Source organism: Dermacentor andersoni, chromosome 1, assembly GCF_023375885.2.
Source record: "Dermacentor andersoni chromosome 1, qqDerAnde1_hic_scaffold, whole genome shotgun sequence".
In the NCBI taxonomy this organism is placed as follows: domain Eukaryota; kingdom Metazoa; phylum Arthropoda; class Arachnida; order Ixodida; family Ixodidae; genus Dermacentor; species Dermacentor andersoni.
In genome coordinates, this window is record NC_092814.1 from 380,421,959 (window position 1) to 380,449,809 (window position 27,851).

Genomic DNA, 27,851 nt, shown 5'->3' on the forward strand with positions numbered 1-27,851 from the left:
GTGCCTACATTGCTACATGCGTGTGGGCCTCTAAGCATGTTAGTATGAAGGTATATGTAACTAACAGGCCCTAAGCAAAACACTAACATGGTTTCGTAGGCGTGCTCATATGATCGCAGTTTATCATGCATAAATGCACCAACATGCAGGCAACAATGGCGCGATACTAGACGACTACGGCAACTCCAGAGGTTCCGAAGATGAAGTTGATGGCACGATACTTGACGACTGTGGCGACTCCAGAGGTTCTGAAGATGAAGTTGACAAAAGCCAAGCTATTTGCATAGGTGCCACTCTCTTCTGGCTTGAACATGGACCTCTTGCAGTTGCACTTAGTGTTTTTGGCCAGCTCAGGTGCAATTCGAGGCATTTTTAATGTTTTGGCACAGGATGGCGCAGCAAGTCACAAATGTAGCACCTGGTCGCGATTCCCGTAGATGTACCAACCATGTAAAAGTGGCAACCCGGTTCATGACCACCACTGTCGCAACATCATGGGTACAGATAATGTCCTAAATATCTATTGATACAGTGTAGGGAACCTGAAATATCTACCGTTCTTACACACTGTTCTATGGAGTAGGTGGCAGTGCTGCTTGGGAAGTTCAAATAACTGAACTGGTCTGAAAAATCAGATGTCTTAAAGGTCAGTCGACCACACTGCAGTGATAAAGCAAGATTTTCCTTCCAGTTAAAAGAAACAATAATGTTAGCCTTTATCACAGAAACAACAGAATACAAAGAAGGGTGTACAGAAGTGTGTTTAAATATATGTCAGTCATGCTCGTTTAGTTGATGAGTGGTGAGAAGAGATGCAATGACAACATCGTTTGAATATAGGGTACAGTGAAAGCCCGGTTATGCACCCTTCGATTTTACGAAACTCCGGGTCTTACGACGTATTAGTGCTATCCTGGCAAATTCCACATAGAGACAATACCTTAAAAACCTCAATTATATAATATGAGATTATGCACGTCCTGTCTCCTACCATGAGATGTGGGGAAATATCAAAAAGAAATGAGACACGGAAGTTGAGAGAACTGCATTTTTCTTGTGTGCTGTTGGCAAAAATTGGGTCGAGAATTCGGTGCTAGGTGCCCCTGCACCATGCGGTGTGCGACTTTCTGTTAATGCAACACCGCAACTTTGAAACCATTGTAAAGAGGAGATCTGAGCTTCACACAGCCACAGCGCCGTATACTGCCGTGCAGACACAGACAGACAGACACACACACAAAGGAAAAGAACTAGGATCGAACACAGGAATCGCTCCTATTCGCCAACATAGATTTCAACTGCCCTCCCCCCCCACCCCCGGCGGGTGTTTCACACACATTTTGACAACGGCCAGCTGTGCTTTTCTTTTTTTTTTTTTTTTTTTGTCCTGACGAGTTTGCCGATCGCAGTAGGATGCATCGCTGGCTTGCGTTAGTTTCGCTAATCTGTCGAAAATGTAAAATTGGTAAATTTACAATGCAAAATAGGTAAATTTACAATTCAAGCTTACACAATGGACAACTTGGAGGACAGGGAAGAGAGAGGGGGAGGCTTAGTTGCGTGTGTTTTTGGCGCTGTGCCAAGCTCGCCATCTTTGCGCAGTGCAAAAAGCCCCATCAACCACATACTTGGACGCGTCCAGTGCCGAGTCCCGTGAAAGTGATCACCTGAGAATGCCACTGCAGCGCATACGGAAAGCGCAAAAAGCATGTTCACGCACACAGTTCAGAGCTTTTTGTCCATACGCAAGTACAAAATACTTCTTACACGTCTGTTGTTCGGTCCCTGGTTTCGCATGGGTCATTGTATGAGACGGGACGTGCAAGGAGGCATTGTAACAATGTCGATACTGCTGGCTGCAACCTCGGATGAGGACGACGCCACAGATGCTGCCGTGCCTGTGCCTACATTTGCAGACTGGCTAGTAGCACTGACAACATTTGGATACATCTATGCAGGCAAAGTGATAGCTAGGTGACCTTGCGGACGTTGCTGCATACAAAAGAAAGCTCTAGCTACATGGCTTGGGGAACATCTATAGGAAATTGACAGATGTTTAAAAATTCTGTAGGTGAGAAAAGAGCATTTTAGCATGCTGCCAGGCATGGATCGTGGTGCATGTTAGGCAAAATCTTCCCGATAAAGTGTGATTGGCACTTGCACAGCAATATTTTCGTATTTACTTTTTCGCCGGATGGGTTTTCGAGTCCTGCAAATTAGCCTATAGTTTAAACTGAAGCTCCTTACAAACTCTGTTACACAAAAAAATGCACTATAGACACAATTTTTGTTGGTCAGATTATACGATGTTTTCGCGTGGTCGCGAGAAAGTCGTACAATTGAGGTTTCACTGTAGTATGTCCTGCCATCTGCGTCGACTACAGCTCCTCTTGGTGCAATTTTCTCATATTTAGCATCAATGTATAGCACCTATAACAAAAAGGCACGATAGGTATAGCGTTCACACCACCGCTTTAAATTTGCACTGCCATGAAGCATCCTGGCAGTTGTCATGCATCATTGTGCACGGCTTTCAAATAATCAAGCAACTGCTACGTAGCCTCAGGTAATTTTTAATTGCCATCTTTTCTTGGAATGAAATTTCTGACACCATGTCAAATGCACAGACATTTGACGCACCTGTGCAATGCTGTCAGCTGTCGAAATCACAGGTCAGGAGAAATTAGCAGTTGCCCAGGCACCTGGCGGTGCACTTCTGTATCCAGCGCTGATGCATGCCTTTCTTCCAGCATTTCTTGCAGTGAACAATCTGCCGATGCTGCGAGTGAGGAGCAACTTCGGTTAGTTGACGCTGGCTCCGAATTGGATCACAATACAGTACAAGCCTTAATACGCTGACTTGTGCTAACAAGCGGAGATTCACCGAATTATGATGCTCCTGCATCCGGCTTATTCAGCTGTGGCACTTTTCCTCGACTGTGGCGGGCTGTGAAGGCGCATAAGATACTGCAGGCTGTATCATGACGGGGTGAATGAATACATAATTCCCTGGTAGAGGAAATGAACACTGAAATCTTCTGGGTCATTGCCGTAATGAAGACTGTAGAGTTAGTATAGTAGAACCTGATTGATACATTTCTTTTAAAAAAAGATGTGAGAAATACACGTTAGTATCTAGGAAAGTGCATGGTGAACCTGCCCAAGGAGCAGCCACCAAACCACTTTTTACTTGCTGTCATTGCTTTCGTAGAGTTCATCTTCTCGTATATCTGACCTGATTTTTGCAATACTCTGGTGGTCACATGGTAAGGCATTGCTGTTTACTGTAACGAATTTTCTGTTAAGAGCACCATGTAGACAACCCCTGCCTGTCCAGTGGTGCCAGTGTAGCTATGGTTCACTGGTGCAATTGGCAAGGCATGCATCATCTGCATGTTATAATTCTACTACAGTAGAAACCCGCGATAACGAAACCCCGCGACAACGAAATATTTTCGTATCCTCAGTGAATGCCCAAAGAATTCAATGCTTTTCGTACCTCTTGACAACAAAATGTCGCTCTACTATAATACCGCATAAACGAAATTTGCCGGAACATAACCCCACATATTACCTACTCGGGCAAGGCTAGCAGGCTCCAAAATGTGCTCAAATGCGATTGCTTTGCACTAAAATTGCGTAAAATACCACCACATTACACTTGCATGGGCGCTGCCATTTTTCTTTGCAAAAACAATCAAGCGCTGGGAGCGATCGTGTGCACTGGAAACACGTCATGGCCGCCATCTTGCTTGCTGATCGCCCATTCGAAGTGTCACACATGTTGCTACCGCCATGTGACGATGGTTTTTGCACACCGAGTGCAGTGCTTAATACGCGCCTTGGTGAGAAACATGCAGCAAGAACAAGGAAATCCACGTGCCGCCGAGGTGGAATTGTTTATGGCGCTTGAGATGGCAGTCGAAGTGTAGAGTGCCACACAACGGGCTGTGATTAAGTGATCGTCCAGGAATACGCATCCCTTGCTTCAAGAAAGCTGGTTTCGGTGCCACCTAACAGGCATCGCGTGCGGATTCGGCACCGGACATAGATTTGTGCGAAGCAGCTGTTCGAATCTCGATCGAGTGCCTTCAGGTATACGAGATATGATCACTTTTGCACTCGGCATCAGACGTGTCACAGCGTCTACGGACGACAGCGTGTGCTGAAGAAATGCTTCTGTTTGCGTGGAGCGGTGTTGCTGTGCGTCCGGTGCCAAGTCGCGCAAAATCTTGCAAAAGTGATCGTACCTCCGAAAGCAATTTACCAAGAATACTGCTCCACAGCAGTGCTGCCACTGCTGATTGACGCATGCGGTGCACTTTGTGCTGTCGTCACTGCAGTTCTATATCCTCGAGCAAAGCTTGCCAAACTAAGCTAATGCAATTTTGACAGCAAAGTTTCGTTTTGCGACGCATTACTTATCTGTGCTATCTCATTTCGCAACCACAAAATTCTTGCAAAAGCACATTTTTTTCGCCTTCCCAGCCGATTTCGTTACTGCGAAGTTCAACAGTAACACATCTCCTTAATATGGATATACTTTTTGTATTCGTTCTTGATGATGCAGTGCATGATGCTGCACGACCTTGCATTGTGTAAGTGAAAGGCAGCGGCCACGCGCCTCGTGGTGCATGCAAATTTATAGGATGGGCACAGCAATGTGCGAGTCATGTTATGAGCACTATGCTGCTACGAGTGAAGGAACAACATGAATGAGCATGAAAAGCACGCCTTGATTTCACTGCCCCTGTCTTCACTACCACTGTCGTACTACCTCGTTGTGGCAATGAAAAAGTGGGTGAAAAAATGTCTCAGAAAACAACATGTGAGAAAATGTTCTCTGTGCCGTGATGCTACTGGCCCATGCTATCCAAGCAGTGATATGGTCCTTCGGATCAGGTTTATGAAAGCGATTGTAAACTATATTATGTGGTGCTTTTACAATGGGCAAGGCATGTGAAGGCAGTAAATGGTCACCGGTTAATAAACTGAATTGAAACACTAGAAGTGACACCACCCACCATGGTTGCTTAGTGACTATGGTGTTGGGCTGCTAAGCACGAGGTCGCGGGATCGAATCCCAGCCATGGCGGCGAATTGTGAAAACACCCGTGGTACTTAGATTTAAGTGCATGTTAAGGAGGCCCAGGTGGTCCAATGCTCCATAGTCCTCCAGTACAGCGTGCCTCATAAACTGATCATGGTTTTGGCACGTAAAACCAATTGTCAAACCAATCCAACCAATCATCAAAATTATTGCAGTGCACACATCTCCAGTGGTGGGCCTTGCGCCCAATATATGGAATTTTGGATTAGTGGTTTCACACACACAAAATGAATAAAAAGAAAACAATCAGATGGTTTTTATTTCACGCCAAACCTTGCTCTCATTAGTGGTGCGCAAAAAAAGGGGCGGAGCAATTTTCACGCAAAAAAATAAAAGCCTGGCAAAACAGACAGAAACCTCACGCAAATAAAAAGAAAAAAAAAAGAACACTGGGAGAACAAAAAAAAAAAAGCCCTCCTAAAGCATGCTCAGCAAGCGAAGCAAGCAAAAGCGAAAATGAGGTGAAATAATGGTTGGTGAAACAAAAGATTTACAATACAGACTGCCTGCGAAGTTTGACTTGCATGGTGTAACACTCAGTGTAACTAACACAGCTTCGCTGTTTGACCTTCTTCACGAACTGGAAGGGGCGGAGATGTCTAAATTGCCTGTGGCAGATAGCATAATTATAGTCCATGAGCTGCTCTAGTCAAAGGGGCAGACATTACTTGCAAAAAAAATTGAATTGTATATGCAACTAATTAACAAAAATTCACTAATTAATTTTCTACCTAATTACACTATGGCACATATTGCAATTTACAAATTCTAGCCGGGGAGTACACAAGGTGGATACACTTGGAACAAATTCTCAGGATGACACCAGTTTTGAGATACTGATTTCTGAACTTTGGAGAGAAAAGCATTGGCATTTCAGTTACTTTTGTGCTTCAATGCATAAAATAATGTTTTGTTAAGAAAGTAAGTGGAACAACAATGCATTTTTACCAAAGTTTGACGGTGCATATCTTGTAAATTGTGTCATCCACACAATTCCTTTCAAGTAGATATGACTTGCAGTCTCAACTGCTAGACTTTGTAAATTGCAATATGTGCCATAAGGTGATTAGTTAAAAAACTTAGTGGATTTTTGTTAATTAGTCAATTATGCATTAAAATTTTTTTTTTTCATGTAGACCAACTTATGGACTAGAATTGCGCTATTTGCTGCAAGGCAATTTTAAAAAAATTTCTCATGTAGTAGCTGAAACACCCCGTATATGTATACTTTAAGATGGAGCACTCCGTGAAAAAAAAAAAAAGGCATGTTGATAATACAGCAGAGCCTAACATAATAGGCACACTCTCCTCCTTCATCTCCCTAAATGGTACTAGCAATTTTATTTTTTATATTTTGTGTTGTCGCAACGCTGTTATATTCAGATGGGGGGGGGGGGGGGGGATACAAGTCCACTAAAGTTAAAATATCGGTAATTTTGATGAAACTAATGCTATGGACACAAATAGTTGCTGAGTAGTTTATCAGCCTTGGCAGAAAGCTTTTGCAAACAAGCAGAGCTGGCAAGTAAGTTTTTCTTATCTTATTTCATGATTTGGTGTCACCATCATCATCACCATCGTCAGCCTATTCTATATCCACTGCAGGACGAAGGCCTCTTCCTGTGATCTTCAATTACCTCTATCCTGTGGCAACCGATTTCAACTTGCACCTGTGAATTTCCTAATTTCATCGCCACAGCTTCACTTCTCTTGGCACCCATTCTGTAACCCCAATGGTCCATTGGTTATTTAAGCTATGAATTGCATGGCCTGCTCTGCTCCATTTTTTTTCTCTTAATGTCAATTCGAATATTAGCTATCCCTGTTTTCTCTCTGATCCACACCGCTCTCTTCATTTGTCTTAACGTTAAGCTTAATATTTTTCTATCACTCTTTGCGTGGTCCCTAACTTGTTCTCAAGCTTCTTTGTCGACCTCAAAGTTTCTGTCCCATATGTTAGCGCCAGCAGAATGCATTGATTGTACACCTTTCTTTTCAATGATAGTGGTAAGCTTCCAGTAAGGAACTGAGAATGTCTGCCATATGCACTCCAACCCATTTTCATTCTTCTGTAAATTTCCATCTCATGATCAGGATCGCCTGTAAGTAATTGACTTAGGCAGACGTACGCCTTCCCAGACTCTAAAAGCTGACTGGAGATCATGAATTCTTGTTCCCTTGCCAGGCTATTGATCATTATCTTTGTCTTCTGCACATTAATCTTCAACCCCACTCTTACACTTTCTCTGTTAAGGTCCCCAATCATTTGTTGTAACTTGCCCCCAGTGTTGCTGAACAGGACAATGTCATCTGCAAATTGAAGGTTGTCGATATATTCGCCGCTGATCCCCCTTCCTAAGCCTCTTCAGTTTACTAGCTTGAATACTTCTTCCAAGCATGCAATGAATAGCACTGAAGAAATTGTCTCCTTGCCCGACCGCTTTCTTTATAGGTATCCGTCTACTTTTCTTGTGGAGAATCAAGGTAGCTGTGGAATCTTCGTAGGTATTTTCCGAGATATTTACGTAGCTTCCTGTACTCCTTGATATGTAATGCCTCTATGACTGCCAATATCTCTACTGAATGAAATGCCTTTTCATAATCTATGAAAGCCATATAGAGAGGTTGATTTTACTCTGCAGATTTCTTGATTACCCGATTGAAGATATGGATGTGATTCATTGTAGAGTATCCCTTCCTGAACCCAGCCTGTTCTCTTGGTTGACTGCACTGCAGTCAAGTGTTGCACTCATTCTATTTTAAATTATCTTGGTGAATATTTTATACAATACTGGAAGCAAGCTAATGAGCCTATAATTTTTCAATTCTTTGACGTCTCCCTTTTTGTGGATTAGTATAATGTTGGCATTCTTCCAGTTCTCTGGAACCATTGAAGTCATGAGACATTTTGTATAAAGGACCGCAAGCTTTTCAAGCATGATATCTCCTCCATCTTTGACTAAATCGGCTGTTATTCCATCTTCTCCTGCTGCTTTTCCCCATTTCGTGTCTTGCAAGGCTCTTCTAACTTCATTGCTAGTTATAGAGGGAGCCTCTCTAACCTGTTCATTACTACTTCAAATTGAGGCATCGTGGCTTCTCTGGGTACTGTACAGGTCAGTACTGTCAACTCTCGTTAAAACGGACCCTGATAATCCGACAAAAGAACTTCCATTTTATGTAAAGTCCGTAATATCCGAAACGTCTCACTTTCGAAACTTTCGTGGCGATGTCTAACAAGTTTATTGCAAGGAGTCGGTGACAAACGACCAACTTTGTGGGTTTAATGTTCTTATAAACATTTGACGCCGAAGGTGTATTGACTTTTCTAAAATCGTACATTGGACCATACAACGAGACAAGCCAAATCAACACACTATCAGGCAAGTTGACAAAGCACGCAGCGAAGTCCAAGGAAACGAAGCGTTGTGGTGGTTTGCTTGAGCCTTTGTGTCACAGAAAAGAATACCAACATTTTTTTCACCTGCAGCAAAGCATCCATGTCAAGACACTAAAGCCAGCCAAGGCAACTACGTTCTTATTTATTTTTTCTACTTTGACTTTTAATCGTCAGGACTTATTGAGCCTCTTCAATTTTCTTGTTCTTGCTACCCACTGGCTGCCAGAGCCAGCCAGAGCGCATCTGTTTTTCTCCCGTTGCCCCGACCACAGCACAGCGCACTTTGGTTAGCATTCATTTTTCTCTGGCTGAGTGGATTTTGGTCTGGAGGAGTTTTGCACACTGTCTGGCTAGCAGACGAGAAAAAGAAAAAAGAAACAATGGTCGCTCACCGTCATCACTGTGGGCCACAGACTGGACGGATTGCAATGTGTTCGCTTGAGAGCATCACCTTCACTTCGACGTTATCGCAACCTCTCCATAAAGTCTTCTGTCTTGCCGGTGTAGGATACTGAGCAGTATGCATATGGTTCTCTGTGGACCAAGCGTCTCATGTTTTCTCCAATATTTCTTCGGTAGCCACATTAGGTGCCCAAAGGAAGCATTCGATTGTGGCCAACATACTTTCCTTTGCCTTTTTTTTTTTTTCATTTCATTTTCATTTCAGTGCCCCCACTCCAAAAAAAAAAAAAAGAAAGAAAAAGAAAGACGTGGTGCATTGAATTGTCGCATGGTGAAAGTTCGATTTTGTTACTTCTTTTGCACAAAGTAATGGGCCACAGGACTCTTCAGTTGCCGGATACTCTTATATTATCGTGATAGCAATTATATAGAATGTCCAGGTGCATTCCAGCCGTCACCGTCATGTTCCGTATACAGACCAAGGGTGATAACATTGTCACCGCACGCCGCATGCTGTATGTGTGAGTGAAAGCCTGGCAGAGGGGGGGGGGGGGAATTGGTGAGACGGCGATGGTTGCAGAGTCTTGCGTGCACAAAGGAAAAACGCAGGAAGGAAGCGTGCCGCCTACAGTCCCGCACGGTGCATCGGGGGAGTGGAGGGAGGGGGGCCTTAGGATCCAGTGATTTGTGAATCTGTGATTGCGCAACACGTTTATTTGCCTTGTTTGATGCATATACAGTAAATTTTGTGTAGATATGTAGTTTTATTGGAGACTTATACACCTATTTAAATATCTTGTCGCAAGGTTTTGTGTATACATGCAGTGAACTGTTTCCAGTGACACTTTTTTGCCCTTTATCAAGCTGTATCTTAGCATCTGTGTATTTCTAATGTACATTTTGCAGAACTCCTGCTTTCTACATGCGCTTTGTGTTGTGGCTATAATTTCGGTGCAATTACTCACAATACACGACTGTGACAGCTGTGCCTGCGCAATACATTGGAACGAAGAACAGTGTCATTGAGATTTTCCCTTGGCCCTGCATATGTACAAAAATGTACACAAGGTTCTTGAATGACAAAGTTCAATTAAATATATGTGCTCAACTTGTTCATTTTATGGCCTTTGCGTTTTTCATATCAGCGACATGCACTGCTTTGCTGGTTTCGAACTGATATACTTCTAAACTTCATGTGATATTTTCTTTACTTATTAAATAGACAAAAAACATGGAAGCATTATTTCTGGCACAATTTTTAGGACATACGAATATATTCCTTTATAAAAAAATAGATATTTTACTTGTCTTGACAGTGTGTAGCGTTCAAGGATTCAGTTGCAGTATTTCTGGCAATGGCAATGCAGTTATTTGTATTTTAACCCCTCAACATATTCTATGAGGAGGAGGCCGAGCTGCAATGTGAGCCCCCCCCCCTGAGCGAAATTTCTGGCTACGCCACTGCTGCCAGAGGATCTGCGTGCGAGAGCGCCTGTTCGAGGCGGCGAGATAATCAAAATGGTGGCGGTGGTGGCTTCAATCAATGCCGTTTTGGACCTGCAGTCATGGCAAAAAGTCCAGAAAATCAGACGGCAAAGGGTTTTTCCGCCTGAAATTTCTGACGTCTTATACGGTGACCCTATGGGGTACCGTGGCAGTGCCATGACAGAGTGCAAATATCGGGCATCCGAAAAGTCAGGTGTCTAGAAAACTGGTCATTGACTGTAGCTGCATAACTCTACTGAAAACATTGCACTGCCGTGAAAATGCAAAAATAGCACACTTTTGCATAAATGGCGCAAATGGCACTTGAGTGGGCACAGCCAGGAGTAGGCAAGTTGAACGGTAGCAAAATGGCGCAAGTGGCGCAGTTGGACCACCAGTGCATGTTCTTATACATTGACTGTACGAGGTCGTGGCGGTGCCAGGAAGGTGTCAAATTATCGGGCATGTCCAAAAAATCTGGCGACCGGAAAATCTGTTGTCGACTGTATTTTAGTTCATTCATTTTCATGATATGAATGAAGGTCCTGGGCCTATAAACCCTAGAAAAAGTACTGACAAGCCCCAGAGTGGCAAAATTATTTAATAGAACAGCTTTTCTATAGACAGTTATGGATTCATTTCCAATAACATTACTCTGTCGTGATGTTACAATGCATAAGGTAGTCAAGTGGGAGCAGGACAGTGTGACATTTCAGTGCTCACACTGGCTCATTCGCTTGCCTTCTCTGCTACTCCTCGTTGAGCGAGCCAAAGAGAGTAATTGGGATGCAGTCAACTCCCATAAATTCGATGCTTGCGGGACCACACAAGATTTGGTCGAATTATCTGAAAGGTTAAATTAAGAAGAAGTGGCAAAATGAAACAATTCAAATCTTTTTTGTTGCTTGAACTAATCTGTAATGTCTTTTGTTTCTTCCTCTTCAAATATGAGTCAACCAACATGCAGCAAAGAGCAGCAACATGTTTGAACGCTGTCTGAGCATTGGAACGTCATGTTGCCGATAGTGTCATTGTTGGTGAGTGGGTCACAAACCTCAACACAGCCGTCAGTACTTACAAAATTTGCGAAAGAAGCAGAAGTAACACCGTCTGCTGAAGTTTCTGTTTAAGTAACTGCTACACGCATAAGGGTGCGCAGTCAGTGGGGGTCGAATTAACTGCAGCAGCATGCTTTAGCCATTCGAATTAAATGAGCTTTCCTCCCACAGCAATGTCTGATTTCTTCCTGGAACTTTTCAGTAAGCTTAAATTAACTGGAAAGTCAAATTATCTGTGGCTGAATAAATGGGAGCCGACTCTACATCCCTTGGCCATGAAGACCTCAAATTAACGAGGCTTTACTGTACAGTCGAACCTACTTATAATGATACCGGTTTTAGCAATACAGTTAAACCTCAATATAATGAAGTTGGTAAAATCAGCAAGTTGCTTCGTTATATAGAAATATGGTTGTATTGAAATTTGACCTTTTATGCACATAAGTGCAGTTGCCAATCGATTTTTCTTGCACGGAAAGGGGCCGCAGAATTTCCCGAATTATCGGGCAATCGAAAAAAGCTAATTTGAATGAGAAAACAATTCACTTTGATGAATTTGGGAGTTGGCAACGAACGATCTGCCACGTTTCATGCCACGTCAACGATATCTTCACATTGGCGGCACAAATTAAGCGAAGCCAGCCACGCATTCACATGCACTCTGCCCCCGCGGCTGATAGTGTCGCCCACAATGAGATGACGCTATCAAGAAAAGCGCCGGCAGCAGGGAGCGAACGCTCTGTCTGCCTCTCGCTCCAATGGGTGACCGAAACTAGAGATTACGCAAATTCTAAAACTAAACGTGTGGGAAAACAGCTTACAAGATGCCACGCCAATTCGGCATGCCCACTCATTGCATATGTGGTACATTACCTCTAAAGCAGGGTGCGTGGCTCGTATGCGCTCAGCCGTGCTTACAGTTATGTGCAGCCACTCCCCACTCCAACCCTTCGCACGCACTTGATCGCCCTACTGCGAGCTCACTCCCCTACCCCTCTTTCCCTTTGCTCATGCGGGAAGTGGCACTCGTGAAGCCACCATCTTTCTTGTCTCACCCTCGCACACAGTGCATAGGGTGCGATAAGATCTTATCAGACTTGGACTTTATACAGAACATGATGCAGCTCCACTTTGGCAGTGTGCGACTTGGTGAAGGGAATGCAGACTATCGCAACCGACAGTGTTGACAATCATCCGCTAAGCAGAGAAGTTCGACAAAGAAAACTGCTCGGTAGACAACGGGCACAAACGCGTTCGACAAGGTGCCTATAAGGAGGTGCAAGAGGCCCTCTAAGTGTGTTTTCTCAGTGCACATGCCATGAACTTGCCTACCACTGGGCAAATTCTGGCAACAGAGGCTAAGCAGTTTGCCCTACTCATCAACAATGTGGACTTCCTGCTAGGTGGTGGCTGGGAACAGCACTTCAAAGAGAGGCGTGGCATTGTTTATAAAGCCATCAACGGTGAGGGAGCTTCATCTGACATGGAGGCAAAGCAGAAGTGGGTGGAGGAAACACTGCCCCGCATCCTCGACAACTATGCAGGCACCGACATACATAACGGTAACAAATCGGGACTGTTCTTCCAGACGTTGCTGTCCAAAACATATGCACTCATAGGAGATATGTGTAAGGGCAGCAAAAACAGCTAGCTGCGCCTCGCTGTGTTTTTGTGCACCAATATGGACGGGAGCAACAAGTGCCCTGCATTTGTCACTGAGAAATAAAAAAATCTCTGCTGCTTTCACGGTGCTGCCAGGGTACACTACCGTCACAAATGCAAGGCATGAATGATGCGAGAACTTTTTCATGAGTGACTCTTGGAGCTCAATCAACATATCAAGCTATCTAAGAAGGTGGCGCTCATCCCAGACAACTGTAGTGCCCACCACTCCATGCCTAAATTATCAAGTGTGGAAGTTTTTTGCCTGCCACCGAACATGACAGCAGGCTTGCAGCCTATGGACACCAGCGTGATCACCAATTTTAAGGTCATGCATCGCTGCCGCATCCAGAACAAGTTAGCCTTGTTGATGGACATGGCCACGTGGACAAGCAGGAAGCAACCAGGCTTGAAGATCAATCTGCTGATGGCTGTGTAGTTTAGCTTTGGTGCACGGTCCAAAGTAAGCACTTTTACCGTGCGAAACTGCTTTAGGAAAGCATGCTTTGCCCAAGGCAGCAGAGACTTATACGAAGCCTCACCACGAAAGAAGTGAAACCTGAACTTTCATCTGCAGTTGATTACAATGCTTCAGAACTTGGAAGAGTTTCTACATGCAGACGACGCATTAGAAACATCGCAACTTCAACCGATGAGGCAATCATCGCGAACGTGCTTGCATCAAATAGTGACAGCGATGGTGACGACAGCAGTGATGATGCAGTAGGGCAGGCTGCCTCAATGTTGTCCTTGCAGGAGGTCCTGCAGATGATTCAATCTCTTCGGGGCTTCGTTTTCGCTGCACTACGTGGAGCACCTGGATGCCTCGGAGAAGGATGTTGGCAAACTTCGAGTAAAGCAATCAAGGCTGACGGACATGGGGTTTTCTCGTGCAAGCCAGTGAGAAGTATGTGGCGGACGCTTGTGGTAATTTTGCACCATTTCTGGATTTTCTGGATTTTTCAAGCTGAGAGGCTGCTGCGGCAACATTCTCGCATTTTTAAACAGCCCCTTATGAGGCCCTCAAGGTGATGCCTAAGCTGATCTCAGATGTCACTTGCCACCCCAGACCCCTCATTGCAGTTATTACAGCAGTGCTATTCTCGAACGCCAACAGCCGCGGCTTGTTACACGCGATCGGTACATGCAGGAAGCACAGTTCAGCAGTTAAACAAGTTGACGCAATCAGCAGCCGGAAGGAGGAAGGTGGTGGAGAGGCACTGGCCTCCCCACCATTATAGTTTTCTCACAACAGCTCTACCATCCTCGTATCTTGCTTTTCATGCAGCCCGTTCATAACAATTATCATTTATAGCAATGGAATTTATGTGGCACTCAAATATTGTTCTACTGTATATAATTTAGGTAGAAATCCCATTTATCCAAAAACAAAAAAAACATAAAGCCAGACATAAAACATGCAAAGGTGGCACACCTTTATGCCTCATGTGTGTTACACTAGATCTGCACACTTTTGGATATAACAGACAATTCTTATCACTCAGTTTGGTCAGCATATACTAATGCAAAGAATTCTGCTTTAACAGACTATCGAATACAACAAACAAGCTTTGTCTAGGTGGTGCAGATACAATGTACTTTGCTTCAACGCTGCGTGCATGCAGCAATGTGCTGCATCAAACCACAGTCACCGACCTATTTTTGGACCTTGTGAGGACCGAAAAACAGTCCGAAAAATTCTTTCAGCCAAAAAAAACAAAATTTATTAGGCTTAGGGAAGCTTAAAACAATCTCTAATAATTCCTTGCCTCGTACTACGCTTGGAGGCAATCAGATATGCTTGAATGTGCGCAAGCGTGACGTCGCCTCCATGGTCTCTGCACACAGTCGCCAAGGGCGTCACGATGTTGACGATCTCCGCTAACGTAGATTGCCATCGAGATCAAAGAAACAAGCCATGTTTCTTTGTACCACTTGGCACTTGCAAAGCCACAGGGAGCGATGCCGAGCACAGAAATGCAAAGCTGCACAAACACGCACCAAGATGCCATGTCTACAAGCTACAAGCTACTTGCTCTATGTACTTTGTGGACACACCACATGCATAACGGCAACCAAAACTTAAAAAAGAAAAAAGGGTAGCATGGCTCAGGACAAGCGATCTAGTCCAAAATATCTAACTTTGGGGCCCAAATTCGTTCGAAAAATCGGTCACACAAATGCAGTAGCTCTATGGGAACCCTTACGGTGCATTTATTAAGTGCAGAATATCCATCAAGTCTTTCGTACTCCATTTCCGGCCACTAGTGGAACATGCAAAAATGAACTTTTTCTAAAGGAACGAACACCAGAAGCAAGATTCACACAAAAGCGTGCCATGGAGCACCGTGTCAGTTAATGGCGAGTTTTCAGGGCGACCACACCAGTCAGTCGCAAAGGCAGAAAATCTTTCTGGGGGGGACTTGCCTAGTAACAGGGAGGGTAAGGAAGGAAGGAGGAGGTCTATGCAGGCTGCATACTAACACAGATTTTTCTTTTTAGGGGGTTGTGGCCCGTGTGCCACCCCCTGGCTACACCACTGACGCCAGTGGCTCACAGCTGCTCAGTATCGAGCAGTGCCATAAGTGCCACTAGGCTGAACCCGCCTCGCTTCGTAGATGTAGCTTACGGTGCTTCACAACAATTGCCGACATTCACAAAATGCATCACTTTGAGAATGCTTTATTTTTCATTGCATCCATTTGCACACAAGGCTGCTATTCGCAGCATCCAGATTGCAAAGCATGTCATGCAGTCGAGCTGCCTCGTATGTCATACAGTGGCGGCTGGACGAGAGATCCGTGTTGCACTTGCCTCACACTGCAGCTCTAGTTCATGGTACAGGTTTGATAGTGGTTGTCTCTTGGCAGAGATAAAACTAGGACACCAGTTTATACTAACAACCTTTGTCTTATGTGAACAAGACACTGTAGCCAATGTTTGCATACACACTTGGACCAGGTGGCCAGCACGAGTAGGGAGCTGGCAGAAACAGCAGAAATAATGCTTGAACCCATTTTTCTGCTCAGACGTAAACCTTGCCATTGTGCAGAGTAGAGCTATACTCTAGTGTGGGGAAACTGCCATTTGTCAGCAGCCTGCATCCAGAAAATGGCAGATAGGAAGGCACAGTGCCACTAGGGTGGTTGCACGATTACAGAACTGTAAACCTGTTTATTTGTAACTTCATTTTCTTTTCATCGCTCTTGCGATTGCCGCCAGGTTTCAAACACTGAACAGCAAGCTGTATATGCGAAACTCTACTAGTTAACAACATAATGCAGCCTTAATTTTGGTTACACTAGCTCTCTATGTGCATTTCATTATCCCACAACATCCTGCGAACACTTTTGCCACAACAATACTGCAAAGCAGCTTGCACGCATGATGAAATTTTCTGGAGTGATGAAACACCTCCATTTCAGGCATGTTTAAGTGATGATTATTCCTATTGTGCACGTCAACAATAGTTTTTGCGTCCCAGTGTCACGAAACAAGGGAATGATCCTGACAGCAAACAAGGAAAAATGAACATGACTGTTGGAATGCAGAAGGTGTTGGGTATGCCTCCTTGCTTACGTCCTCCATTGATGGCACTTTCGTTTCAAGCTTTTGTACTAATGCCAGAACCAAGTACTGCTAGCTCACGGAGTGACAAAAGTTACAGAGACAAGGCAGTCGGTATTGAAGGCATGGGAAATTTCGCCCCCCTATGAACTCTCGCTTTATCTTTCTAAATGTTTGGGCCTCCTCTTGATTATGCCTCGTCTATTGCATACTTCAGCTATTACTGACGACAAAGTACCATATTTACTTGATTCTAACGCGCCCTCGATTGTAATGTGCACCCGTTTTCAGTAATCCAAAAAAAAGGAAAAGAGAATTGTCCTCGACTGTAACACGCACCGTTAGCCGTGACCTAAAAAAAGAAAAGTCCTTTACTGTACCATATCACCTTTCGGCACAGGTCGTGGTGCAGACCAAAAGGCTGATTTGGCGCAGCAGCAAGCACTTCTGGCACAGGGCCCAATGCACGTACCTTTATCATATACCTTGCAAATTTTAACTGATATAGTCGATATGTTGTGCAGACGAGTTTGCACGAGGCTTACCCTGCAAGCGTGGTGAGGAAAGGACTTGACACTCCTCCACACCGCAATGCAGGAAGGGCACTACGGCCGGTCTCGTCGATACAGTGCAGAGAAGGCACCACCGACAGATTGTCAACAAACACAGGTTTATTAACCCAGGATGCAACACAGTGCGAGTCACAACTTGCGGGTAAAGGCTCACCGCTAGACCGATCGAGTAAGCGCACCTGCACTGAACACGACATCATGCATTATACTCATATCATGCCATGCACATTAGGGAGTTTTCGAATTGGGGCCGCAAAGGTTTGTGGCTGCAAAAAAATAACATAAAAAAATTTAAAAAAAGAAATAAAAAAAGAAGAGAATAGAAAAGAAAGAAAGAAAAATGCCAGCGCCACTGCACATGCGCAAGACACAAATAGTTTTGCATTTAGAAAATAGCACAGCGATCCAAACTCGACGCAAAGGTCTTGCGTCAAAGAACATGGCAGCACCATGGAAGTGCCAGCTCTCGCTGTTGCCTGTGTATCACAGTCTACCTCAGTCACTAATAGCATTCTTAACTATGCATTTTGTACGATTCTGATCATAGCAGCTCTTTTTCAAAGCCTAGCTATCACCCATAAACACCAAAAAAGCTTACCTTTAAACCTAGAATGTGATATCCTCCTTCGGCAAACTCTGCAGTACCACACTGGTTCATCGAACACCAGAATAAAGCGGAAGCAAGAAGGTACACCGGCACTACATTATTTGTCCATCAGCATAGAGTTTCATACAATAATCATTGTACGAGGGTGAATCAGAAAGTCTTTGCCTCAGTGTTTATTAGCCAAAATAAGGTACAGTCGACTCTTGTTACAACGGACCTTGATAATCCAACAAAAAATGTCCGTTTTATCCAAAGTCCGTAATATCCAAAATGCCTCACTTCCGAAACTTTCATGGCGATGTCTAACAACTTTATTGCAAAGAGCAAGTGATGAACATCCAAAGTAAAAAACAAACAAAAAAGTCAGTTTCACCAGAAAGGCAAAGCATCAATTGCGATAGCAAATTAAGCACGATAAGTGTGGCAGCAGCAGCGCGCGAATTGACCTTCGTGCTGTCTCTCGCTTCAACGTAAACGAAACGTTCTAAACTAAACTTCACGATACAACGTCAGCGGGAGCGCGCACTCTGTCCACATCGCAGATCGCTTTCAAGATACAGCAGCCGCTCCATAAGCAGCAGCTGTCCAAGTAGAACTACCTCCCCCCCCCGTGGCTCAAGCACGAAAGAGTCCCGCCTTCCTCCCTTGCGCACACAATATTCAACCGCAATCGTCGGCTGACCCTCGCAAGTCAGCTGTCAGCCAGGTCGACACGGCAAAAGTATGTTTTATATGCCCGATTTTGAAAAATTTTTTCATAATTTCGTCCGCTGTAGCCAATAGTCCATTGCAGCAGTCCTTTAAAAGCAAACTTTGTTGCATTATTAAAATAGGTAGAACAATCTAAGGCTGAAATACGGTCTGTTATATCCGAAAGTCTGTTGTATGCAAGTAGACTGTATACAGACAATTCTACATGCCTTACACTGTTTTTCCACATAGTCCCCACACCGGTTCAGACATTTTTCCCATCACAGCAATAAATTTGAGATGCCCCTGTGGTCAGTCAGCGACACACGTGGCCTCTCTGAATGCTTACTGTCATGCTAATCTTCAGAGACTTTTGCAAACTCACAACACCACCACCTCACATTTCTCAAAGCGAGACACCTTTCCCCATACGTGGGCTGCATTTTCCCGTGGGTTTCGATGGGCATTCGTCCTTATAAAAAGCGAACCATACTTCGTTGCTCGTACGCCATGGACATGTGAAGCACAACCGCCACCCTAAACAACTGACAGCAGCGCCGAGCCGCGGAGCTACTGGCACAGAAGGCCGAGCCGGTCCAAGAATGGTGCACCGCTGGGATTTTGCATTTACAGCCATAATTTGGCTAAAAAAAATAGGGTAAAGGCTTTCTGATATGCCCTCGTGTCAAACTCTATGTCTGTCAGAGAAAAATGTGTCAATGACAAACCGAATGACTCGAACAGGCGCATAGAGTTTCCCACTATACTGCGAAACTCTATAGACGGGCCTCTGCTGCCTTCTGTAATGATGGTGATAGTGTGATTTTGGTTCTGATTTCACTATAGCTAGCTGAGAAGCATCGACGAAAGGAGGCTTTCGCTCTTACACAAGCTTTGACGCAGGCTTGGCGCAATTTTCCATTAAAATGCTATTTTGGCCCCGGATGGTGCAAAGGCCCACTCTCAGTGCAGTTTGGCGCATTTGGAGCTGCTGTTTCACCACTGATACAGGAATACAACTTTCTCTCATTTGGAAAAACAAAGAGTTACTCTCAATACCCTAGACTTGCGATAAATAAAATAAGTAGCAGTTTTGCCCGAAAGGTGAAGCATCGATTGCAACAGCAAATTAGTAGACAGATATACGAAAAATAAGGATAGTAGTTTTATCGGCCGAATAAACATTTAAACATTCGCTCACTAACTAAATTAACAAGCATGGCGTCTTCGCGCAGACGTAAACATAAACACGTCTCATGCAATGACCGTGGAAACTCGATTGGGGAAGTGCGGTAACAGGAGTGAGCAAATTGACCTTTGTGCAGCTTCTCGCTTCAATGTGCCCTAAGTGACGAGAACACAGCGCAGTGTGCCTAAGTCTCCATCGCAGGTCGCTTTCAAGATAGGGGCCGCGCGGCCATGCTGTGTGCAGCAGCCACCAGAGTAGAACGCCTTTCCTGTTTGCGCCAGCCCCGCATGGAAGTTTCAGGAACTTTGAACGCCTGTGATGCGGCCCAATTTCCATCCGTCTCCGCACATGTGATCACTTTCCTTTTAATAGCGCCATCGTGATGAATTCGGCGTGTCTTAGCAGTTGGTACTTCCATGCTGATTGATCAAACACAGAAAATGGGAAGATGGCTGGTGGACTAACCTAAACACGCATACTACAGCACATGGAGAAAGCTACGACAGCTAGGCTCGAAACGCGTACGAGGCAGCCATTTTGGAATGCCGATGGCAATATGTTAATGCAGATTTAGGATCGTACTCAATTCTAACGCGCACACAACTTTTGGACCCGTTTTATTATAAAAAAAGTGCACTTTAGATTAGAGTAAATGCGGTATCTGAAGTGCAACAAACTGGGAGCTGAAGCATGCGGACCCCATGACCATGCATGTGGGCACCACAAGCCTCAGAGGCTGGTGCGTGGCTGCTGCTTATTTAGCTTGCATCGATTCCCTATTTAAGATCAGCGGCAACTTTGTATCGCCAGTGCGAACAGAAAAGGGCTCATACCTACAAAATATCCGACATGGCACTGGCAACCACTTCGCATGCAGTGATGTGTTGGGAAACAAAATATTTTCTTCCCTTTTAGTGTAGATTTACAGAGCCACATTTTACCAATGCACGTGCAGGTTGCCAATGTCTATGCAATTTTGTCAGACACCGAGTGAAAGCATATATCAGTGATACGATCATGCCCAATATGAATTTCGAGATGATATGAATTTTTCAAAAGTCCTGGCCCAATTCAATTAGTTTACAATGTGCTAAATTTTGAATGTTGCGAACTGCTTATCACACCATGACAGATAGGAACAATCAAGCCACTGCGCGATCATTTTTGGAGCCAGCAAGGGAGCGCTGGTACCATCAGACACTGGCTGCAGACAAGCCAGCCGCACTAATGCAGCAGTTGCATTCCTGTTCCCAGGGTGACTTACATTCCTCAGCCATGACTCCATCACCGTGCATCTCCTCCCACCCCTGCACTCGCCTCCCCCCCACCCCCCAAATAATAATGAAAGGGTTTATGCTATCTGCAGTATCGTACAACTTGACGGCCCTTTTCAGACATCTTGTAACTTCATCAGGAGCTGGCAATCACATGCGTTCCAGTCTTGCTGCATCAGCAAGATAGGCAACATTTACTTTCGTAGGTAGCCTTATTTCTGTATTCCAAACCTTTCATTGTCTTTGGTGGTCGATGACAGTTAGAAACTTTTCTACCTTTGCATCCATCAGATCGCACAATACGAAGTAGCTTGACTGCCTCAAAGAAAAGTGAACAGATTCCCTTATCTTGCGCAAATGATGTCATTATCACCATCAGGCAGCAGCTAGGACACAGCAACGTAAGAAATTTTAGATAACTAGGCCGATCTTGAAATGTTGGTCTTGGAAAACGCGAAATGCAGAACACGTTGCTGTCACAAGGTGTGTGAAACACGTGCTCCAGTGATTAAAAATCAGCAAATAGGAGCGCTCCCTGCGAACCATGTGACTGCAGCAACGAATCGCAACGCTACTTTTCCCTTTTTGAGCTCACTTTTGTTGCTTTTATTTCTGCATGGACAGCTCTGTGGTTATTTGAATATCCAATGTCTTGTGATACCAAGTTTATGGCGATACCCAATTTTCTTGATTTCTAACACACTAAAAAAGTTCAGTTTTTTGAAATTCTGTTATGTATTTCTACCAAACATTTTGCCATGAAATAAAAAAAGGTTTAGGAGTGCAGAAAAAATAGTAATAAACAAACAGGAAATTTTGAGCAAGTCGGGCATTTATTTGCTGCACCCCCCCTTCCTTAATTTCTAGATATTTTGTTTGTTTTTGGGTGACAGAAATTTAGGGCGATACAAATTTTTTCGCCATCCCAAAAGATTCATATTATCGAAATTCCGCTGTACACTACCAGTGTCGCATTACTAAGAAGTCTGAATCGAAGGCTCAGAAAGGCATCACATACCGTAAAAAACACACATACATTTTCAGCCACACTGTCTCTTAAAGCTTACTTCCGAAGCATTCTGTTATTTATCCATATTTTTGGAGCAAGGGAGAGGTGGAGGTCGTATGAGCACTGCAAGCATCCAGTCAGCTGGCATAGCCGTGCTAATCTCTCTAGTGTCCATCAACATTTTCTCTATCTAACCTTCTGAACTAGTCAAGAAAAGCACTGAGAACAAATACAGTGCTGCATGTTTATATTTGAGAAGCTAAGACTCCGGTTGTAACCTTAAGCTAAATGTAACATTTATATGTTGCATGAAGGAAAGCCCGATCTTGAAAAAGCTGTGTCAAAATGTGTGTGTGCATACAGAATCCGGATTTCTTTATGTCACTATAAATGGAATGAAGGTCCCCTCAATCCGTGCATTTATTTATTATTATTTTTTAAATGTTAACGCAATTGCAGGCCACTGCTTTGAGAACATTTTCATAGCAGAGTGAATGCCCTACTAAACGACAACATTTGCTAGATAGATCTTGCAAGAGGCAGCGCACAAAAACGCCATTGAGCAGCTCAGCGAAGGGCACCACATTCAAGCATGGCAGCACCCTAGTTCAAAGAGGTCTTCGGTTGGACACTGAACTGGTGTCTTATCTACTGCGAGCACATACAGCCTGCCCCTGTGTGCATCTAAAATACCTAAAACCAAAAAAAAATTTTTGTTTGCAAGTGGTATTACTGCAAGCGCCCTCATTTCAGCACATGCCCATATTGTTGCTGTGATTAGTGGGAGGTTCACTCTGTTATGATACCGATGACACTTATACATTAAATGTACAGTCAGTTAATCCATTGTATACTATCATACTTCTTTTCTTGTCTGCTGTGTAGAGTTGAACCCCAGGATGAATGAAATTCTTGCCATAACAAAATATGTTCATCTCCCCAGTGAACACCCAATAGGATTTAATGCATCCTAATGCATCCAATCCCATATTATCTGCTGCAAAATGCTCAGAGTCAAAAAAAAGTTTAAATGCATTTTCTGCCCACTTAAATTGCACACAACACCACCATAGTATGCCTGTGTGGCCTCTGCAATTGCAGGTGCTGAAAACACATCACAGCTGCCATCTTGTTTTTTGACTACCCATTTGAAATGGCACAGCCGCACCGTCATCGACTTGTACTGATATGTGACAATGCTTTTCAAAATTAAATTAAGGGGTTTTACGTGCCAAAACCACTGTCTGATTATGAGGCACGCCGTAGTGGGGGACTTCGGAGATTTCAACCACCTGGGGTTCTTTAACGTGCACCTAAATCTAAGTACACGGGTGTTTTCGCATTTCACCCCCATCGAAATGCGGCCGCCGTGGCTGGGATTCGATCCCGCAACCTCGTGCTCAACAGCCCAACACCATAGCCACTGAGCAACCACGGCGGGTGGCAATGCTTTGCATACCACGTGTATTGCAGTACTCTGCTTGGTGTGCACTGAAATTGAGCTGTTGGTTGGTTCATGATTATGCGCAGAACACAGCGCTAAACGTCCGGACAAAGCGAAGGAGCAGTGCTGTGGTCTGTGTCCTTCTTTTCGTCCTGTCGTTTAGCGCTGTTTTCTGCTCGTGATCTGTGATGTTCATAGAAAACAAACTAAAGAAAGAGAAGTCCACAGCCATGAATGCGGACTTTTTTATGGTGCCTAAGAGATGGCAGCCGCGGTATCGGCTGCCTTGCCTCTAACAGTGATTCAGAACTGAGGTCGTATTATGTCTTTGAAATTGATAGTCTGGGAATACATCCAAGGCTTCAAGCATACTGGTTTCGGTACCATCCACCTGGCATTATGTGTGGATTCGGTGTTGCCAGAAGACACAGATTATGCCAGTGCCATCAGAGCACTGATGCCATCCCTAACCTATGCATGGGGGTTAGTGATGTGCGGCTGGCAATGAAGTTCTGGATGGCTTCAAGAAAGGTTCGCAAAAGTATGCTAATGCAATTTTGTCAGTATACTTTAATTCTGCAGCACATTCCCTGTCGTGCTGACTTATTCTGAAACAAAATTCTTAAGACAGTGAAGTTTTTCACTTTCCCCAACTTTATTATTGTGGGGTTCATACGTTTATGTACTTCTGTGTTCCCCAGCTTACTCCTAAGGCGCTTTCACGCTGTGAACTTAAAAGCTGTTAGTGATCACTTACATGATTTGATTTATTGATTCCCCATACAATCCAGAAGAACACCGATAAGGAATAAAGAATTACCTGTTGGAGAGCAGTGGAAGGAGAGTAGTGAAGCACACCAGGCATGCAGTCCTTGAGTGCATGTATGGGCAGATAATCAGGCACATAATCAGGCGGATCATCTGGGGGATCATCTGGTGGCTTCTCAGGCAAAAAAGTGCACCAAAGTTGGAATGGAAAAAGAACAAAAAAACAACACAGGTTAAATTGCTGCAGTGCAGTGTGCAAACATAGGATGCAAATAATCGCATCAGTTTCAGGCCATTGAATGCTATATGCACCACTGTTTCTTGTTTTGTGCCAACTACCCACATATAAAGGGACTGTGACCTCTACTTTTTGCATACTGTATTTACTCGAATCTAACGCGCACTTTTTTCCAATAAAACAGGTCCGAAAATTGCATGTGCTTTAGAATGGAGCGTGACCCTAAACCTGTGTTGCCGTATCACCATCGGCATTTCAAAATGGCTGCTTTGCAAGTGCTTCGAGCCTAGCTGCCGTGGCTTCCTCCATGTGCTGCAGTGCGTGTTTTTATGTTAGTGCCAAGGAGGTTAAAGAAAAACTGCTGGAGTGGAAGGAGCGCCTGTCAAGTGAAGCTGCTGCGTCACCATCTTGTGGGGGGCAAAAGCACGGCAGTCGCCGCAGCTTATGTGTTTCGTGTCGTATTTTACATCGTATCTTGCGGATCCCAAAATGTGCTAGCGTGCTCGGGTGTTTTTAGGAAAGTTGACATACAAGCAGTTGAAATCTTAGCGTTATCCTTCTCACTTAAATAAGGTTGCAGATTAGTATTGCCTTGGAATAAAGGAAAATTTTATATTTCAGGCTAAAAGCAAATGGCTGCCACCAGTTCCAAGATGCAATGAGGATGCCAAAGCATGGCAACACCTGATCATAATGAGGATAATAATGAATACTTATGTTTGTTGCATGTAATGCTCTCTCATTCTACATTTTCAGTTTTTAATTGCTTTTTGGTCTGACAGTTTTCATGATTGATCAATTTCTACACTGCATTAAGAAAGTGAATAAACGCTAATCAGTGCATGGATATTTTTCTACTTTGCGGCAGCTGCATATTGATGCAGATAAAATGGGAAGATGTTCCAGTACTCCGATATCTGCGATTTGGAGACCTCCAATACGGCTCGCATCATAGCCCACAATGTTACATTAGAACTTGAAAATCCATTAAGCCATTAAAAACTGCTGGAAAAGTCTGCAAACAGCACTGCTAAGCTCTTTGCATTCCGCTTTTTTCTCCCCGCAAGATACCCGCCACCGGCTTCACCCGAGCCCATAGGCCGGTACAGGTGACTTCCACTCCAACAGATTTTCTTTAACCTCCTTGGTTAGTGCGCCGTCCGTCTTCCCTGTCTTCCCGTTTTCCGCATTTGCTCTATCGGCATGGAAATGCCGACTGCAAAGACATGCCGAGTTCATCACGATGCCGCAATTAAAAGGAAAGTGATCACGTGTGCAGAGTCAGACGGAAATCGGGCCGCAACACGGGCATTCAGAATTTCCTAAACTTGCGTGCGGGACTGCCACAAACAGGAAAAGCTTTCTATCCCGGTGGCTGCTACATACGGCACGGCTGCGTGGCCCCTATTTTGAAAGCGATCTGCGATGGAGACTATGCATCTACGCGCACCGAGCTGTGTTCTCGTCGCTTAGTGCACATTGAAGCGAGAGGCTGCACAGAGGTCAATTCCCTCTCTCCTGCTACCGCACTTCCCCAATCCAGCATTTTGATAAAGAGTTTCCGTGGTCATTGCATTAGACGTGTTCCCATTTGCTTGTGCGCGTGTGACTGCCATGCTTGTTAATTTAGTTAGTAAGCGAATCTTTAAAAGTTTATACGGCCGATAAAACTACTATCCTTAATTTTCGTATAGCAGTCTACCAATTTGCTATCGTAATCGATGCTTCACCTTTTGGGCAAAACTGCGACTTATTTTATTTATCACAACTTTATTGTATCGGGAGTAAATCTTTGTTTTTCTACATGAGAGAAAGTTGTATTCCTGTATGAAAGAATGAGGTGCGCAGTACTGGAAAGGACTTTTCTTTTTTTAGGTCACAGGAAAAGGGTGAGCATTACAATCGAGGGTGGTGTTTTGCCCCCTTTTTTTGGGAGGGTCATGGAAAATAGGTGCGCGTTGCAATCGAGGGCGTGTTAGAATCGAGTAAATACGGTATATTCCTTTCGCATCTGTGCTCCCGGGAGTCTCAAACCAGAGCCAGTATAACGTAAAACTATTCAAATCTGTTTTTGTTCCAAATCTGCCATTACCCCTTCATGATAGGTCAGAATGGTTCGGGTACAGCCCATATGGGCAGGCGTCACGCCCATATTGACAGAGCCCCAGCCATTTTGACCTATCACAGAGGGCTAATGGACGATTTGGAATAAAAACAGATTGGGATACCTTTACGTTATACCAGCCCAGGTTACAAACACAGTATTCTATGTCCAGCTCTGCATCAAATATATCAGGCATTTCTTTTTATGCGGAATACTCTAAAAGAAAAACTGCCACATCTAGCCCCCTTCCATTTCTGCCTGTGGCTAGACAGACATTACCGACAAGAAAATTTTCAACAATGTCTCTAATTAACAAAATATGCAAATTATCTTTTGTAATTACCAACATTAGGGCACATGTAATTGTGAAATTGAACCTGAAGAGTACTAGTGAAGTCTGCTTAGCTGAAATCCGAAGACTAGCACCATTTTCGGTGAGCTTACGATGTGGTACAAAACATATTGACACTTCTGTTAACTATTTCCAAAGTGCATCTCTAACAGAGTGAGAAGACCATAACCAGGAACACTGAGGCATTTTGTTAACAGTGTTTGGGGACAAATACTTTCAACGTGTGGCTAGTCTTTGGATTTCTGCTAAGCCGACATGACTTCACTACTGCTCCACTTCAATTTTGAAAATTGCATTGGACATATGGTTCATATTTTTTGTAGTCCCATGAAATTCAAATTAACAAGGTTTTACTGCTATAGACACGACAAAGTAATTTTGGCTTCCCCTTCAACTTCGTTATAACAAGGCTTTAGTGCAGTAGTTCATGCATAAGGGGGCCAACAGAAATTTGCTACATGGGAGCACTTATCAGCCAGTTTTGCTCATCTAAAGCAGAGCTCTGCTCTATCTCACTAGTAAGTTGGAGCACTGTCGAAGGTACGAGGCATACACAGGTAATATCCTTGTGCAGTAGAATGTAGTTCCAGGCGCGTCTTATTGTAGGTGGGATCAGAGAGTTTTATTTTTGCATGGCACAAGATACCTTACAGCGATACGTGACATGTTAGAACCATTGTGTATGCACATCATATAGCGTGAATTACTGTGGGGATGAGCAGAAGGCGTGGTGCAGATGAACACATATCGAGGGGCATTCAGCCTTTTTATTGGCTAAGGAGTCCTCCACTTTCCACATTACTGCGAATGACTTGCAAGAAATCGAATACTAAGGTACTGAATGAAACGAACAAGCAGTATACTTGATTTTTAAAATACTTTACAAATACCTTGGAAATATTTTTGATGTGCTAGAGTTT

At 44.0% G+C, this 27,851-nt stretch overlaps 1 protein-coding gene across 14 annotated transcripts in view; it reads right to left on the bottom strand.

Annotated features, from left to right (window-relative positions):
- The window catches only part of LOC126518718 (uncharacterized), a 78,959-nt gene that overhangs the window by 20,212 nt on the left and 30,896 nt on the right, over positions 1-27,851 (bottom strand). For 8 of the 14 annotated variants that reach the window (XR_008609901.2, XM_055064902.2, XM_055064900.2 and 5 more), the window contains exon 5: positions 24,290-24,409. Coding sequence is in view for 13 of the 14 variants with exons in the window: in XM_055064902.2 (XP_054920877.2) it covers positions 24,290-24,409 (120 nt within the window). In the remaining variant the exon portion in view is untranslated. Of the gene's footprint in view, positions 1-2,557; positions 2,780-11,053; positions 11,244-16,808; positions 17,523-24,289; positions 24,410-27,851 lie in introns of those variants that run through there. The other 6 variants (XM_055064893.2, XM_050168493.3, XM_055064894.2 and 3 more) reach the window with 4 other exon arrangements.